Source organism: Bos taurus, chromosome 3, assembly GCF_002263795.3.
Source record: "Bos taurus isolate L1 Dominette 01449 registration number 42190680 breed Hereford chromosome 3, ARS-UCD2.0, whole genome shotgun sequence".
Lineage (NCBI taxonomy): Eukaryota > Metazoa > Chordata > Mammalia > Artiodactyla > Bovidae > Bos > Bos taurus.
In genome coordinates, this window is record NC_037330.1 from 112,616,150 (window position 1) to 112,634,373 (window position 18,224).

The 18,224-nt window shown below is 52.8% G+C and overlaps 1 protein-coding gene across 5 annotated transcripts in view; it reads right to left on the reverse strand.

Annotated features, from left to right (window-relative positions):
• NGEF (neuronal guanine nucleotide exchange factor) overlaps positions 1–18,224 on the reverse strand; it is a 128,113-nt gene that overhangs the window by 6,990 nt on the left and 102,899 nt on the right. For all 5 annotated transcript variants that reach the window (XM_024989652.2, XM_059884817.1, XM_024989649.2 and 2 more), the window contains 4 exon segments: positions 8,136–8,296; positions 6,305–6,457; positions 4,456–4,585; positions 2,475–2,549 (listed from right to left, as the gene is read on the reverse strand). In XM_024989652.2, coding sequence (XP_024845420.1) covers positions 2,475–2,549; positions 4,456–4,585; positions 6,305–6,457; positions 8,136–8,296 — 519 coding nt within the window.

Below are 18,224 nucleotides of genomic sequence, written 5' to 3' on the forward strand. Positions count from 1 at the left end.
CGTGGGAGCTGCGATGGAGCTCCCGTCTGACCAGCTGCGTGTGACCAGGTGTGGCAGAGGGCCTGGGCAGAGGCAGCCAGGCTGGCAGGCAACTGGCCCTCCCTGACCAGCCCGCTCAAGGCGCCGGCCTTTCCTCAACTAGGCTGGCAGGGAAGTGCCATTTCCCCCAGTATTCAAAGGGTATAGTTGCCAGAGGGATTTCGCGGCCACCTGGCCTGGAGTGAACGACAGAAGGAGAGACCTGGGGAGAAATGACTGCATTCAGTTACAAAGTCCTCGTGGCTCAAAGTGAGAGGGTAACAGGCAGGGAGCCCAGGGGTCTCCAAACGGAGGAAACAGGCTGCAAGAGTCAGACATTTTTTTATCTCTCCCTTAAGCGGCAGGAAGAAACAAAACTACATGTGTCAGATTTTTTTCCTCCCCTATACAAAATTAAAAGGAGGTTTCTCTTAAAGTTCTGTGTTGCCATGACGACACCTGGTTCTACCTGAACTTCTCTCAAGCTTTGAGCTAACCAATGTGGTTTTCTTACTGCTACTGCTAAGTCGCTTCAGTCGTGTCCAACTCTGTGTGACCCCATAGACAGCAGCCCACCAGGCTCCCCCATCCCTGGGATTCTCCAGGCAAGAACACTGGAGTGGGTTGCCATTTTCTTTTCCAAAGCATGAAAGTGAAAAGTGAAAGTGAAGTCACTCAGTCGTGCCCAACTCTTAGCGACCCCATGGACTGCAGCCTACCAGGCTCCTCCATCCATGGGGTTTTCCAGGCAAGAGTACTGGAGTGGGGTGCCATTGCCTTCTCCGTTTCTTAAGCTATGTTAATGAAACTATGTATTTGCTTTGGAATTTGCCTTTATTCAAAATGGTTCCACCTAAGATGAACTTTTTTTCTTTTCTCAAACCTTGGGCTGATAATGGCTCAATAAACCAGCATTCATATCAATTGTTTTATGGCCGAGGAATGACACACCCCATTCCATCCTATCTCAAAAATGCATATCGTGGGACAGAGGCCTGGTGAAACTGCCTCAGCTTTGAGGTGTCTCTCTTATCTGATTAATAGCTTTCTAACAGACAAAGTCCTGAATATTCATTGGAAGGACTGATGCTGAAGCTGAAACTCTAATACTTTGGCCACCTGATGTGAAGAGGTGACTCATTTGAAAGAACCCTGATGCTGGGAAAGATTGAAGGCGGGACGAGAAGGGGACAACAGAGGATGAGATGGCTGGATGGCATCACCGACTCGATGGACATGAGTTTGAATAAAATCCGGAAGTTGGTGATGGACAGGGAAGCCCGGTGTGCTGCAGTCCATGGGGTCACAAAGAGTAGAACACGACTGAGTAACTGAACTGAACTGAACCGACATAAAGCAGTTTGCTAAAAACTAGCAAGGGGGCACGCTTTCTGCTCCCTTCTGATGTCTATGTCAGAAGCTTTGTCTATCTCTTTTATACTTTAATAAAACTTTATCACACGAAAAGCTCTGATGATCAAGCCTCATCACTGGCCCCGGATTGAATTCATCTCCTCCGGAGGCCAAGAATCCCGGCGTCTTTCATGGCTCAGCAACAACCTTTCAGAAATGGCTCAGAACCACCACCCGACAGCTATGGAGGCTAGTCCTTTTACTGAGCTGCTGCCGCTGGTACGCTGAGTGGGAAAGAATTCTTAACACCAGGCGCTGTTACAGGGTCACCAGCACGACAGAGTGGCCTCCCACACAGATGCCAAGAGTGGGCTCGCAGCGCCAGTGGACACCAGGAGCAAACACACGTGGCGGCGCTGTAAGACAAACGTTTTAAGACAAATCCTTGAACATCCGCCGACCCGTCCCGCCCAGCATGTGCTCTGCTGACAGCTTCCAGGAGGAAGCTCTTCTGGTCGAGGATCAAGAGCGGAGATGGTTTCTCTCCACTCTGGGGCAGCAAAGGCCCAACTTGGCAGGGCAGGCACATCTCCTGCAGCTCTAGGGCTGAGGGCTGGGAGAGAGGTGGGAATGGGAAAGGTGGGATGGAGGGGACTGCAGTAGGAAGCCCGGGACAGAGCTGCCCAGGGCCTAAGAAGAGCCAGAACTGTCCTCAGAACGTGGGCGGGGAGGGAAAAGCCGGAGCTTTTTTGACACTGGAAATGGGCAAGGATGAAGGCGAGGCCTCCGAGGGCCGTGATGGAAGCAGTGGTGTGGGTTGGCGGGAGAGGCCCACAACCATGTCTGTGGGTACAGGGCGCCTGCTGGGGACCTGGTCCACCCCGCACGGCGGCAGCCTGTGGGGAGAAGGAAGCCCTCTGCCTGTGCAGGCCCCACCTGACATTTTTTGGACCCGGTGACTTTTCTGAATTGCCAGAGCAAATATGAAAGTGAATTTGCATCTTCCAAAGACAATACCAAGACAGGAGGGAGCAGGACAGGGAGGTGGGTCTAGAGGAGAAGACAGTTTACTGGGAAACGCGCAAGGAAGAAGCACGACTCACCAGCTCCAGTTCCTTGTGGGCGTCCAAGGCGGTGCCTTCGCGCTCAGACCTTTCCTCCACCCTCTTCAGGATGTTCTGGGCACAGGGAGAGTCCGCACTTGGTTTCATCGTGGATGGCCGTTCCTCCGCTCCCCCCCACCCCGCATGGTGCCCTCCCCACTGGTCCCAGCAGCCTCACATGGCTGTGACACCCCCAACGAAGAGCGCAGACATGGGGCGAGAGAACCTTCCACCGACCCGGGGGCCAAGCATTGCACACAAGCCTTGCCTGGCTCTAAGGTGAGTCGAGGTCTCCCCCAGGACTAACTACGAGGGCCATGCCAGAGCCCCAATCTCCTTACAGCAGAGACCGAAGCAAAGGGACTGACCACGTGGAAGCAGGGAGGCGGGAAGGCAGGACCAGCAGCCTGGGGAGGGTCACTCAGGGTTGCCCGTCCCGAATCGAGCTCAACGTTTGCAGCAGCAAGAGTGGGCCTGTCATCTGAAGCTAAGTAGCAATGACCCGGAAGTTTTGTTCACTCTGGTTGTATTGAAAAAAAAAGTCTTTTTTCCAGTAGTTGGGTTGTTTTGAATTTCGCCTATAAATGGCAATTTTTGCATTGCTCTTCATATTTTACACGATTCCTGCCTCCCGGGTCTCCTCATGCACATAGTTTGGACCTGCTCTCACCCCATAGGAGGGTTGGGCACATCTCAGCACAGTCCACCCCCTCTCGCCCCCATCCAGGCTGTCCCACATGGTGGCTTCAGAACAAACATCTCCAGCTACCCACACAGTGTAGGATCACCCCCACCAGGTGGACACCAGGGTGATAGGTATGCTCTTCACTCTCTCCTGAGCTCCAGACCAGACCCACCTCGGGACATCCCTCAGCTGCAGGCCCCCAGCCCACTCTGTGTAGTCACCTGCCCGTCTCTGCCCGGCAACCAAGCCAGCGACACGCAGTCAGCTCTGGCACCGCCTTAACCCTCCCTTACCAAGTTGGGGGTGGCGCTCAGCAAACCGCTCCTTTAACCATCCCTAACCGCAAATCCATCTCCTAGTGGACAGTGTGGCTCAGGTCCACCTTGTCTCATTGGGATGAAACCTGGTTTATGCCACCTGGGTGCCAAGAGCACCCACCCTGACTTATCCCTTTGACTCTAAACTTGGATGTTCAACGGCTCAAAGTCCTCCCAATGGTCCAAAACCGAATGCTGACCTCCCCACCTCGGGAAACAGCATCATCAGTCCAGCTGCTCAAACCAAAGATTCCCCTTCCTTCCTTCTCCACGGTAGCAAGTGCAGGGCTCAGTTCACTGATGTCCCTCCAGGATGCCTCACCTCGATGCCGCCAGCCCGCCTTTCTCGAATCGCTCGTGAACTTTTGCTCCCACTTCCGCTCTTGCCCTCCTGCCTGGCACTCTCCACGCGGCAGCTGCTTTGAGCTCTTAACCAACGTCCACTAAAAGGAGTGACCCCCATCACAGGGGATAGAATCCAATGCCTCAGCTGGCCCCGCAGGCCCCTGACCAGCCTCTGCCCACATCGCCACACTCACTCCCATCACGTTCCCCAGCTCACGGCCGGCCGACCCGTCTGTGGACCTTTCTGCCCCAGGACCTCTGCCTGAAAGCAGTTCCCCGTCAGATGAATGGCTCCTCCCTGTCAGGCAAGTCTTCGCTTAAATGTCACTCATCTGAGAGCCCTTCCCGATCCCCACCCTGGGAGTGGGCCAGGCTGTCACCCCTATCATGTCACCCTGATTCACAGTCCTCAGCCATGGCCACTTCCTGGCTGTGTGTGTGTCTCTCTCTCCCCACCAGGATCTGGCTCTCCGGCAGCAGGGGCTGAGTCTCCCACTGCTTGGCACACAGGAGGAGCTTAATTAGGATTTGTGGAGCACATGGACTTCTCAGAAAGCCCGCAGAGACCTGGACTGACCAAAGGAAACAGGCGGCAGCTGAAGTCGGGGGTGGGTAGAGGGAGAGAGTTGGGTACCTGGACCAACAGCTTGAGGCGCGTGATCCTCTGGAAAGGCAGGATGAGGAAGGAGGAGAGGGGCAGCCCCCTGCACTTGGGGTCCAACTCCAGCTGCGCGATCAGCTCCCGGAAGGCTGCCTTCTCCTGGCTGGGCACACAGACGAGAGCGTCGGTGCATGCGTGTGTGCTGAGCTGCCTCAGCTGTGTCCAACTCTATGCGTACCCATGGACTGTAGCCCGCCAGGCTCCTCTGTTTGGGGATTCTCCAGGCAAGGATACTGGAGTGGGTTGCCATGCCCTCCTCCAGGGGATCTTCCCAACCCAGGGATGGAACCCGCATCTCTTATGTCTCCTGCGTTGGCAGGCAGGTTCTTTACCACTAGCACCACCTGGCAAGCCCTCTCCGGCTTGTAGGAGGCATGAGTTGGAGAGGCTTCCTCCCCATGCACAGCCTCGTAGGAACCAGACAGCCCACGGGCAGAGGATGCGTCCATGCATCTATTCTTTCTCTCTTTTTTTTCTCTGCAAAACAAACTGTTCATGTACAAGTCAAATAACAATAGTGACTTCACATGCCCAGCCCATGAAAACTTAGCAAAATATGTTGTTGTGTGGGAAGGCAAGAACTCCTTGTATGGCCAAGACTATGAATCAGATGCATAATTCAACGATTTTCCCAGCAGGAAATGGTGGCAAGGTGAACCCACGTAGTGACAGGAGCAGGCGGCAGGCTGGAGACGGCTGCAGGGAGAACCTGGGCTGCTCCTGCCCGGCGGGGATGTCTCTTCTGCAGATGGGTTGGGCAGTGGAAACCACGGCTGGAGGGCAGATGCTGGCCCAGGACTGCCTGACATCAGGGACATGGCACTCAGCCCAGAGAGTCTGCTCTCACGGGCCACACCAGTGGATCCCGGGGCACTGCAATATCCAGAGTCCTCGCTTCCTGTGTGACTGTCTTCTCAATGCTTATCCTCAAAACTGGCATCCGGATTCCCTCACATCCCCACTGCAAACCCCAAATGTCAAACACCTAAATCCCCGAGGGCTCAACCTTTAAAACACCCCCAGTGAACTGCACTGATGAAAAGACCCAGCAAAGCATAAAGTCCAGAGTCACCACCTGGAGAGTCCTTTGGGGCCCGTTGAGTGTGCTAAGAACGTATCATCGTTTAAACTGTGGTCGAAACATGGCACAGAAAATGTGAAGAACTCAAAAGCAGCAAGTTGATGAAAAACTTCTCTCAACGGAAACCCCAAGGAAGTTTACAAAGTGGGCAGATTAGTAAAATTCAAGGGCTTTGGCTGGAGAGGGCTTCAAGGTGGTGCAGTGGTACAGAATCCACCTGCCAATGCAGGAGACGCTGGTTTGATCCCTGGGTTGGGAAGATCCCCTGGAGGAGGGCATGGCAACCCACTCCAGTATACTGGCCTGGAGAATCCCATGGACAGAGGAGCCTGGCGGGCTACAGTCCATAGAGTCACAAAGAGTCGGACATGACAGAGCACACACACAATCCAGATGCTGGAGAATCACCAAAAAGACTCCCTCCCCAATCCTTGCCTTTGTCTCTGATTCAAACCACTCTCCTGCTGTCCTGGGCCTCGACTGGTCCTCATGGCCTCAAGCTCCCTTTTCTAAACCTCGCAGAGCCCTGCGTGGCCATCTGGACACAGGTCCAGTGGGTGCTATGGCCAACTGTCCCGGGGTCACCATTTCCCTGGTGGCACCAAAAGCCCCAGCACATGCCAGCCTTGGATGCCGTCCCGGGAAAGCAGAGGTCCAGGGACCACAGCTCAGGGCCAGCGTCGGAGGAGGGGGCTGCCCGTGCCGTGCCTCTGCGATGATCCCGCCCCTGGCCACACTCACAGCAGCTGCTTATAGGTCCGCTCCTGGTAGGTCTGGTTGCTGACGTAGGTGATGTAGACGGAGAAGTGGTCAGCGGCGTAGCGGTACACGATGTCACACACGTCCGAGATGACGATGTTTTCCTCCATCCGGCGCTCCAGCTCCAACAGAAACCTGGCGGGAGGCGGCTGGGTTAGGGAAGCCGGGGGGAGACTGAGGACACGTCCTCGCCAAACCCACACGACAGGACAGGGTCCCAGTGAGGGGGCGTGTTCTATCACATCAAGGAATTACTTGTTCAGGTTTTCTGGTAGATGATAACATTAGGAACATTTGCTAAAGAGACCTCCTCCGTATGTGCGTACTGATGTGTTTATGAAGTGAGATGACGATGGGAATTAAGTTTGGAATGCTCCCGTGGGTGGCGGGGTTGGGGGGCGGATGGGGCCATGGGTGAATCGACATGCTGCAATGCGGGCTTGTTCTGCTGTTTCTACTTCTGCATGTTTGGGATATTCCATAATAACATAGAAACAAATACGTAAACAGATAGACACCCCTCCTGCAGCATGGGGGTGCGGTGGCAGAGGCCAAGGGGTCTCCAAGACGGCACTGGCCTCAGTCAGGTCTCGCCTCCCTGAGCCCATCTGGTGGGGGGACTGCCACAGGATCTGGGGCCTGCAAATAGGAAGGTGGGGTGTCCATGTGCAGGGGGACCCACTCCGGAAGGTCCACGGAGAGCCACATGGGGAGCAGGGGGCTGCTGCTGCCCAAGTGCTATTTCTCATCGGAACAGGGGCGGTCGGGTCTGCTGATAAAAGCTGAGTTTTAGCTGCAAACCTCCACAGAATAAGGTGCAAATGGTAAATGGATCTCTTATCCTAACAGAATGGCTGGAGCTCTTCTTTGCAATGATCAGTCAATAGATGTCTAACCCTCCTCCACTTAAGCACATCCCATCCTTCTCGAGCTAAAATCTAAGCACAGGTCCAATCACGACTTCCATGTAACTGTAGAGGAGAAAGTGTAACTCCAGGACTGCGCTCCGACTTGCCCTCAAGGGATCTTGGGCCCTGCGTGCACCAAGCCAGGGCCTGTGGCCTCAGGATAAAGAGCATGTCACCTGGACACCACTGTGTGCAGTGCAGGCGCAGGACACACGAGCACCTGCACCGATGGGAGGGACCCGCAGGCAGCAGTTCTGTCTGGAGGGACGCAACTGGCCTTATTGCTGGGAGGGTGGCAGGTCTCTGGGTTTATGTATTTAGGTTTATCTTTTGCCTTTTCATCTTTTCATGTGAGAGTTGGACCATAAAGAAGGCTAAGCGCCGAAGAACGGACGCTTTCGAACTGTGGTGTTGGAGAAGACTCTTGAGAGTCCCTTGGACTGCAAGGAAATCCAACCAGTCCATCCTAAAGATCAGTCCTGAATATTCATTGGAAGGGCTGATACTGAAGCTGAAGCTCCAATGCTTTGGCCACCTGATGGGAAGAGCTACCTCACTGGAAAAGACCCTGATGCTGGGAAAGCTGAGGGCAGGAGAAGGGGACGACAGAGGATGAGATGGTTGGATGGCATCACCGACTCAATGGACATGAGTTTGAGCAAGCTCCAGGAGATAGTGAAAGACAGAGAAGCCTGGTGTGCTGCAGTCCATGGGGTTGCAAAGAGTCAGACAGGACTTAGCGACTGAACAACAATAACAGTTTAGTTATAGCTTATTACAGAAAACTCCAAACATTCAAAAGCAGAGAAGCCAGTGTAGCAGGCATGCACCACCAGCCCCAGCCTCACCCCGGGTGAGAAGGAGGGACTAGAAGGCGCCCCACGAGGATCGGGGCACTGGCTCACCGCTCACTGACGGCCATGACATCCAGCACGTTGGAGAAGAGGATGTGGGCCTCAGACGGGTGCAGGATCTTCTTCAGCCGCTCGTTCTCCATGAAGTGGGACACCAGAAGGTTCAGGCTTTTATAGTAGGAGGCCTCAGAAGTGATGAGCTCGAACATGGCCTGGGACACCGGGCAAAGAAGACGAGAGGAGGGCCAGCGGTCGACACCCAGGGCTCACCTTTCCCCACTCTCAGACAGATGAAAGTGCAAGTTGCTCCATCGTGTCCGACTCTTTGCGACCCCATGGGCCATACAATCCATGGAATTCTCCAGGCCAGAATACTGGAGTGGGTAGCCTTTCCCTTCTCCAGGGGATCTTCCCAACCCAGGGATTGAACCCAGGTCTCCCACATTGCAGGCAGATTCTTTATCAGCTGAGCCACCAGGGAAGCCCAAGAATACTGGAATGGGTAGCCTATCCCTTCTTCAGAGGATCTTTCCAACCCAGGAATTGAACCAAAGTCTCCTGCATTGCAGGTGGATTCTTTACCAGCTGAGCTATGAGGGAGGCCCCTCAGACAGATGTAAAGGTTTTATTTTATTTTTGGCCACAATGCACAACTTGCAGGATCTTAGTTCCCCAAGCAGGGATCGAGTCCTCACCCTCAGCAGTGAAAGCTCCAAGTCCTAACCACTGGACCACCAGGAAATTCTCCAGATGCAAAGGCGGCCAGCACCCTTTCGGAGACCTCTCGCCTGCTCACAACAGTGAAGCTGGAGACGCCCTCGTGTCCAAGGTCAAACACGAGAGGTCATCCATTCTTCAGAGCTCTGACAGCTGCCAAGGGTGGTGACTCAGGACTGCTTCCTGGTGAAGAATGGGTGGGAGACTCATCCATAGAGGGAGCCCCACTTCTACACACCCAGAAAAACGCTTAGAAGGAACCAGGTCATGATGTCAACCACAGGTGTCAACAGGGGGTGGAATTAGAGGGTGAATCTCACTCTTTTTCTTTTTTTAAAAAGTTTCTTTATTTTTTTATTTTTGGCTGTGCTGGGTCTTCGCTGCTACATGGGCTTTTCTCTAGTGGCGTCGGGTGGGGGCTACTCTCTAGCTGTGGTGGCCAGCCTTCTCACCGCTGTGGCTTCTCTTGATGCAGAGCACAGGCTCGAGGCAGGCGGGCTTCAGTAGTTGTGGCTCCCGGGCTCTATTGAGCACAGGCTCAATAGTTGTGGCGCACGATCTTCCTGGGCTAGGGATCGAACTCGTGTCTTCTGCATTGGCAGGCAAATTCTTTACCACTGAACCACCAAGGAAGCCCTACTTTTTTCTTTTTACCCTTTCAACTGTCTGAGAACTGAAGAATGAGCATAGATTGTTTCTTTCATGGTCTGATTTTATAATGTAATCAATAAAGCAATCTTCATTTTGAAGAAGAGAGAAAAAAGAGAAAGAAATCCATAATCTAATAAGCTTTTTGGAGGCAGCTTCTTCTCTATCGTGCTTATTATGTGATTATTGAGCCTATGAAACAACAAACTCACTGGACCTCTGTTCCCTCATGTATCGTCTGTGAAGCAGGGTGGCAATGCCAGCTCACCCTCCTCCTTCACTCACAAGCAAACTCATGACCCTTCCTGAGGCCACCCTGGGGCCACCCTCACCTTCCTCCCCACCCCCATCTCCCTCTGCTGTTTATCAACCTAGCATGGGTTCAGGTCCCACTGTGGCCACCCGGCAGGGACGGTCTAGTGGGGTGAATTGTGACCGCCTTTCCAAAGCTGCAGGGTTTTCCCGGTGGCTCGGTGGTAAAGAATCCACCTGCCAATGCAGGAAACGTGGATTTGATCCCTGGATCAGGAAGATCCCCTGGAGAAGGAAACGGCAACCCACTTCAGTATTCTTGCTTGGGAAATTCCATAGACAGAGGAGCCTGGCATGGGTTTGCAGACTCAGACATGACTGAGCAACTAAACAACTCCTCCATACCTGGGTCTACATCCCACCCTCTAGCATCTGCAAATGGGAACCTGTTTGGCAAAAGGGTCTTTGCCCATTAAGTTATGGATGTCAAGGTGAGGAGACCATCCTGGATTGAGGTCTAAATCCAATGACAGGTGTCCTTGTAGGAGAGACGCAGAGAGAGACACACAGGGAACAAGGCCAGGTGAGGACCCAGGCAGAGACGGGAGTGGCGCTGCCTCAAGTCCAGGGACACCCGGGGCCACCAGGAGCGGAAGAGGCGGAACCTGCCCACGGTCAATTTCAGGCTTCTGGCCTCTGCAACTGGGGGAGAGTTAATTACCACCCAGTTTGTGGTCATTTGTTACAGCAGCCCCAGGGAAATAAACAGACAGACAGAGGAGGGCTGGAGCCAGGACAGCGATGAACGCCGGGGGCCCTGGTCCCCTCCCAGTGTCCCGACCGCCCCCCATGTCTCAGGCCTCCATCCTCTCCACTGGCTGGAACTCTGATCCGGGGTTCAAGACTCTGGCAATGAACACTAGTGCTCCCAGGGACGGGAGGGACGCTGGAAGGAAGGGAGGCAGGCAGGGAGAGGGAGGGAGGACCAGCGTATTCTCCAGACACACAAGGCGCTTTCCCACTTCATGCTCTCTGCCCGCCCCCGCCCCCCGCCCCCAGGAGGGGCACATGGAAGGTCCCATTTTACTAAAGGAAACAGATGCAGAGTTAAGTAATGCCCCCGAAGTTACCGCTGGAGGGTGCAAGACTCAACCCAGGGGTTTTCCAAGTTCTGGACTCTGCCCCCGACTACCCACCCCTGCCGACTCAGACGCAGACAAGGCCGGGGATCCAGTGGGGTCTGCAGGCAGCCTGCTGGGCAGCTACTCTGCCGCCTCCATGCAAAGCTCAGACAAAGAGTCGACCTGGCAAAGTGCTTTAAAATAAGCGACGTATCTTCAAGTTGGGCATGCCTAACAGCATAAACGGGATCTGGCCACGGCACTAGTGGTAAAGAACCCACCTGCCAGCGCAGGGGACGTAAGAAACGAGGGTTCGATCCCTGGGTTGGGAAGATCCCCTGGAGGAGGGCATGGCAACCCACGCCAGTGCCTGGAGAATCCCATGGACAGAGGAGCCTGGTGGGCTACGATCCACAGGGTTGCAGAGTTGGACATGACTGAAGCGACTTAGCCCAGCATTGCTGAGCAACAGCCTAAACCTGCCCAGCACCAGTGAGAAAGTCCACACACACACACATCACTGCAGGGTGGCCCAGCAGTGACAGGCCGAGGGCCACCAGCAGAGGAGAACTCTGCCTCCCCCACCCCAGTGTCTGTGCCGCACATAAGACAATGTGACGAGGCGCTGAAACGAGCCTGCAGCCTCTCTCTCCCCAAGTCAAGCGTGCTCGGTCTGCTGAAAGATTCGAAACCACACTCAGCACGTCCCGCTGGCCTCGCCCGCGTCTGAGCTGAGGCCCTGGCACGGAAGGCCCCACCCTCTGCTCTGCCAGCGTCCACCAAGCCCTGCCTGGCAAGGCTGCACTGGGCAGGAAGTTCCCAGAAGTGCCTCTTACAGGGGCTGAAACAAATCACTTTTCCTGCTGCTAAATTTAAGTTTCTTAAGAAAACGTCAAGCCATTAGAGCTTGCTAATTCTAAGCAAATATAACCGAAAATAAAAAATACCCTAAACCAAGACAGATGAGTGCTGCAGATACTGAGAGAGGAAAAGGACACTAGTTTCAGGGTGAGCGCCTCAGATAAGGTGTGTCTCCCCGAGCGACGCCCCTGAGGCACACCTGGGGTCGCAGGTGGGAAAGGTCCCAGATTGCCGACAGCATCCTCGTCCTGATCCCCTGGAGGACACGGGGCTGGAGGCCGCTGGGCAGAGGCAGGCGGGTCTTTCAGCCGCTGACACGCCGCGGGCGTTGGGCTGAATCACCGCTAATTGATACCGGCTGTGCCCATTCACCGCAAGCTCACTCCCTCTTTCTCTGTTTATAGGGCGATTAGTCATCTGTGGATTTTAGTTTTCCAGGGTGTTTGTCTTTATTTTATATGTCAGATTATTTGCCACATCAATATGGTTGTCTTTTCCTCATCAATATTATTTTCATCCTCAGTCATTCAAGCCTTTGAATGGGCGTGTGGAGTTGACAGGGATCCAGGCCTTGCTCATTTATTTACTCATCCATCCACTCATCCATTCATTCACTCATCCACTCATTCATTCATTCACCATTCAATCTTCCATTCCTCTCTCATTCGTCCACTCACTGTTTCACTCATTCATTCATCCACTCATTCCTTCATCCACTCATTCCTTCATCCACTCATTCCTTCATTCATTCATCCATTCATTCACTCATTTATCCATCCACTCATTCATTCATCCATCAACTCATTCATTTGTCCACTCATTTATTCATTCATCTAGCCACTCATCCATTCACTCATTCATCCACTATTCAGTCATTCATTCACTCATTCAGTCTTCCATTCATCTTCTCATCCACCATCCATCCATTCACTCATTCGATCAATCATCATCCACTCGTTCGTTTGTCCACTCATTCATTCATTCACTCATCCACTCATTCATTCACTCGTCCATGAACTGGTCCAGGCCCCCAACACTCCTCCTCTGTGAACTCCATGGACTCCCCTGCTGCCTCGCACACTTCCTGAGGACCTCCCTGGTGGCCCAGTGGTTAAGACTCCGCCTTCCAATGCCGGGGACACGGGTTCCATCTCTGGTTGGGGAACTAAGATCCCACATGCCGCAGGGAAACGAAGCCCTCGTGGCAACTACTGAGCCCGTGTGCTCTACAGCCCTCATGCCACAGCTAGAGAGAAGCCCGCGCCACAGCTAGAGAAGCCTGCATGCCACAAAGGAGACCCAAGTGCTGCAACTAAGACCCGAAGCAGCCGAATAGATTAAAAAAAAAAAAAAAAAAACGCACTGGGGAGAAAAAGACTGAGTTGCAAGAACTGCTGACCACTCCTCGATGCCCCTTTGCCAGTTTGGGCATCACTTTCTGTCCAAACCCAGGAAACTCTTGGCCGTGTTTCTCTCTTAGTCATCACCGTCCTGAGACACATCAACGGATGTGACACTTCACTGATAAACAGTGGCCATAAATGTCCTGTTCTCTCACCTTGTTTATGCAGTGTTGTCAGAGATAAAACACCAGCGAGCAAAGGATAGTAACAGCTGCTGCCTGTCCAGCTCCTACCCTGCGCCTGGTGTCCTGCTGGGGACCTCCAACGTGTCACCTCCCTCGGTCCTCACTACAGCCCTGGAGATCCCCCGACGGCTCCCCCTGTGCGGATGAGGGTGCCACAGAGCTTGTGAGTGGCAAAACCAACGTTCACGCCTCATCCTTTGGATCTCAGGGCCCTGTGCCTGGACTGCCCTGCCAGGGACGCCCTTCCGCACACACATGCCCAGGCTTTCCTGAGAGCCCACAGGCCGGTGGTGCTGCCGGGCCACGGCCCCGGCTCCTTGCAGGTTGACGTGATGTCACTTGTGTAGAAGCTCCCTCCTTCCCACCCTCCTTCCGGCTAATTGTCTTTCTAGCTTTACATGGTGCTTTCAAGTGGGTGCATGCATGTGGGTGCATGCATGGTAAGTCGCTTCAGTCGTGTCTGACTCTGTGCGACCCTATGGACTGTAGTCCGCCAGACTCCTCTGTCTAATTCCCCAGGCAAGAATACTGGAGTGGGTTGCCAGGCCCTCTTCCAGGGGATCTTCCCTACCCGGGGAGCGAACCTGGGTCTGCTGCCTTGCAAGCAGTCTCTTTACCGACTGAGCCACCAGGGAATCCCTTTCAAGTAGGTGCTTGAGACAGTTTGTTAAGGGAGAACCTCTAAAGCAGCTCTCAGATGGGAACCAGGCCTGGCATCGGGTGATGGGTCTTACTCCTGTACTGCCCACGGCTCACAACTTCTCGCGGCCGTGGGGCCTCTCTTCCCAAGAGTGCCATTAGCTGTGCCCGCTGTTCATCCTCCTTTCCTGGCTCCAGCCGGACTGGACGCCTGATGGCCCATCTCCTCTACCACGTGGCTTCCTGCAAGGCCTGGCCCCAGTCAGCACACAGGAGACTGCATGCGTTTGCTGCGCACCTACTAGGAGCTGTGGGCCCTGGGGATCCTAAGAGGACCAAGACCTGATCCCTGCCCCCGGGGGGTGGCCAGCTTAGGAAGCCACCCTGCTGGGGAGCTGGGGTCAGTGACGCCATCTGCCCTCCCCCAGCTCACTCGTTCCACAGACACATGCCCAGAGCCCCCTCCAGGTAGAGTATGGGCTCAGTGCTGGTGACACAGAGGGACACACACACTGGGCACAGCCAGTGACAGCTCTGCAGGGATGTCCACAGTGACTGGGGGCCTTCACCTTGGCAGGCAAGGGGGGAGGCAGGCAGCCAGAGACAGCAGGCTTCTGGAAGGGGCTGTCAGAGTCAAAGAACCGATAAGAGTTAGCTGGGCAAGAAAAGGAGGGGGGACAGGCGTATCCCAATGCTCATCACAGCACTGTTTACAACAGCCAGGACATGGAAGTAATCTAGATGTCCATCGGCAGACGAATGGATGAGAAAGCTGTGGCACATATACACAATGGAGTATTACTCAGCTATTAAAAAGAATGCATTTGAATCCATTCTAATGAGGTGGATGAAACTGGAGCCTATTATACAGAGTGATGTGAAGAGTTGACTCATTGGAAAAGACCCTGATGCTAGGAGGGACTGGGGGCTGGAGAAAGGGACAACAGAGGATGAGATGGCTGGATGGCATCACTGACTCGATGGACATGAGTTTGAGTGAACTCTGGGAGTTGGTGATGGACACGGAGGCCTGGCATGCTGCGATCGCAAAGAGTCAGACACGACTGAGCGACTGAACTGAACTGAACTGATACAGAGTGAAGTAAGTCAGAAAGAAAAACACCAATATAGTATATTAATGCATATATATGGAATTTAGAAAGATGGTAACAATGACCCTATATACAAGACACCAAAAGAGACACAGATATAAATAATAGACTTTTGGACTTTGTGGGAGAAGGTGAGGGTGGGATGATTTAAGAGAACAGCATTAAAACATGCATATTATCATATGCAAAATAGATCACCAGTCCAGGTTCGATGCATGAGAAAAAAAAAAGAGGGGGAAATCCCACATATCTCAGCCTGACTCCATGACCACGTTTGTGAAAATTCAGATTCCCAGGCGCCTCCCCAGAGCCATGCATAACCTGTCCTTCAAGAAGTTCCCCAGGTGGTTCTGAGGCATGGCAGAGTCTGAGACCCCGGTGTCAGGGCTGGGGCATCCCCCAGCTCCAGAGCCTCCCCATGTACCTTTCTTTCTCAAGTGTCACCTGAGTGCTAAGTGCTGGGCACCTGCCCGATACCTGACTTCCCTGCAGTGCTGCTTCCTGGAAGGTGGGGAGAGGTGGAGAGAAAGCTGTCCGAGGCCAGCCCTGCCCTCTGCTTTGGGCCTTGAGTCTTGCTGCTGCCAGCCGCGGCCACCCTGGGTGGATTCATGTCCTCCCTCTGCCAGGCCTTGCTTCCCGCGTGATCCGACTGTCCAGGCACAAAGCTGTGCCCACTTCTGCGGCTAGAAGAGTAATGCAAACCCCGGAGGCACTAGGGTGGACAAGAGTGACCGAAGAGGCTCACAGTTAAGAAGTGGCCCTTAGAGCATCTCTTTTCATCCTTGACTAATGACAATGCAGCTGGATTTCAGAGCCCAGGCCGAGTCCTGCTGCAGTGTGGTCTCTAGTCTGTGCGGGAAATGCAAGGAGGGCCACCATGGGGGCCATGGGGCCTCGGTGTCACCCTGGGAGCTGACAGCTACTCCCCCGCTCACTGTGGGATAGAGGGTCACACATTAAGCGCGAGTTAACCTGCAGGCCCTGGGGGGCCTGGTGTGCCCCCACACTAACCAGCTGCCCAAACCCAAGCCTTGGCAAGCTCACACACATCACAAGCCAATTGTTAGGTTTTTCTCAAGATGGCTCGAGTAACAGGGTAGCTTCCAAAAAAGTACCAACACAGATACAGATTTGAAAAGACACGTGCCAGAGAAGAGGTTCAGCCTCATTCACAACAAGAGAAATGCACAGGAAAATCACAATGTGGTATCATTTATGTCCAGCTCACTGGTCAAGATAAACTCACCGGATGTTGTACCTTCCTGGTGAGAGGGAGCCAGCACCTTCACACACACCTGAAGTGTGAAGACAGCCTGGTGATAAGGTCTCAAAATTTCAAAAGTATATAACCTTTCACCCAACAGTTTCACTTAGCAATTCCTACAGTACGCCATTGTATAGATCTGTCTTTTATTATTATGCTGCTGCTAAGTCGCTTCAGTCGTGTCTGACTCTGTGAGACCCCATAGACGGCAGCCCACCAGGCTCCTCTCACCCTGGGATTCTCCAGGCAAGAACACTGGAGTGGGTTGCCATTTCCTTCTCCAATGTATGAAAGTGAAAAGTGAAAGTGAAATTGCTCAGTCAAGTCTGACTCTTCGAGACCCCATGGACTGCAGCCTACCAGGCTCCTCCGCCCATGGGATTCTCCAGGCAAGAGTACTGGAGTGGGGTGCCATTGCCTTCTCCCTTTATTATTATAAATAATGCTGTAATGAACATCTGGGATACACAGCATTTCTAATTGCAAATGTCCATCAACAGGGTACTGGTTGAATCAATTATGGAATATCATAAGCAGTAGAGCTCCATAAAGCTTAAAAAAAAAAAAAAGAAAGAAAAGAAAAAAAAATAGGGACCTCTCTTTCAGCTGATCTGGAAATACTGTCAAAACATTTTGGCGCATTGGATAAGAATCTGCCTACCAATGCAGGGGACATGGGTTTGATCCCTGGTCTGGGAAGATCTGACACGTCACAGGGTAACTAAGCCCGTGTGCCACACGTACTGAGCTGGTGTGCCCAGCGCGTGTGCCCTGCAACAGAGAAGCCACCATGGTGAGAAGCTCAAGCTCCGCAACTAGAGAGGAGACCCCGCTTGCTGCAACTGGAGAAAGCCCGTGAAGAGCAATGAAGATCCCAGTGCAACCAAATATAAATAAAATTAATAAATTAAACAAACCCATTTTGTTAAGTTAAAAAAATAAGCGAGACATACACAATGTACATAGAGCATATCATTTGTGTAACACACACAGACACTGGCCCCAAGGGCCAGGGGTTAGAAGGGGAGGCTTTCTTCACCATAATTCTGTTTGCTTTGTTTGAGATGTATGTCAAGTGTGTAAGTTATTTATCCAACAGATTTATTTTAAAAATGCTAAATGGTAACATCACTTTTTTAAAATAGGTACGTGCATGCTCAGTCACTTCAGTCCTGTCCAACTTTTTGTGACCTCATTGTAGCCCACCAGACTCTTCTGTCCATGGATTCTCCAGGCAAGAATACTGGAGTGGATTGCCATGCCCTTCTCCAGGGGATCTTCCCAACCCAGAAATTGAATCAGTGTTTCTTATGTTTCCTGCATTGCCAGGCAGGTTCTTTACCACTAGCAGCACCTGGAAAGCCCCAGATAAGTATAAATGCTTGCAATATCTGATGTTTTGGGTGATGGCTACTGTCCATCTTAAAGCATGGGACAATTTGGGACTAATTTGCTGAACTGTTTGGGGTTTATCCTATGGAGACAAATATATGATTCAATGAAGGTTGGTAAATAAAACAACCACGACTTAATTTTCTGATAGAAGTGTATCATTAAAAAGCACGAGCAGTTTCCTAGTCAAATGGACGGTCTTCTTTGGGGGGGGTGCGGTGGAAATGAAAGTATATTTAAGTTCTAAGTTGTAAAGTGAAAGTGAAGTTGCTCAGTCGTGTCCGACTCTTTGCGACCCCATGGACTGTAGCCTACCAGGCTTCTTAGTCCATGGAATTTTCCAGGCCAAGAATACTGGAGTGGGCTGCCATTTCCTTCTCCAGAGGATCTTCCCAACCCAGGGATTGAACCTGGGTCTCCCGGATTGTAGGTAGATGCTTTACTGTCTGAGCCACCAGGGAAGTTGTAAAAACAGGTTGAAAAGCAACAAAAACACAACTCTGATTTCAGAGGCTGATCAGACCCAGACTGTGAGTCCTACCCAAA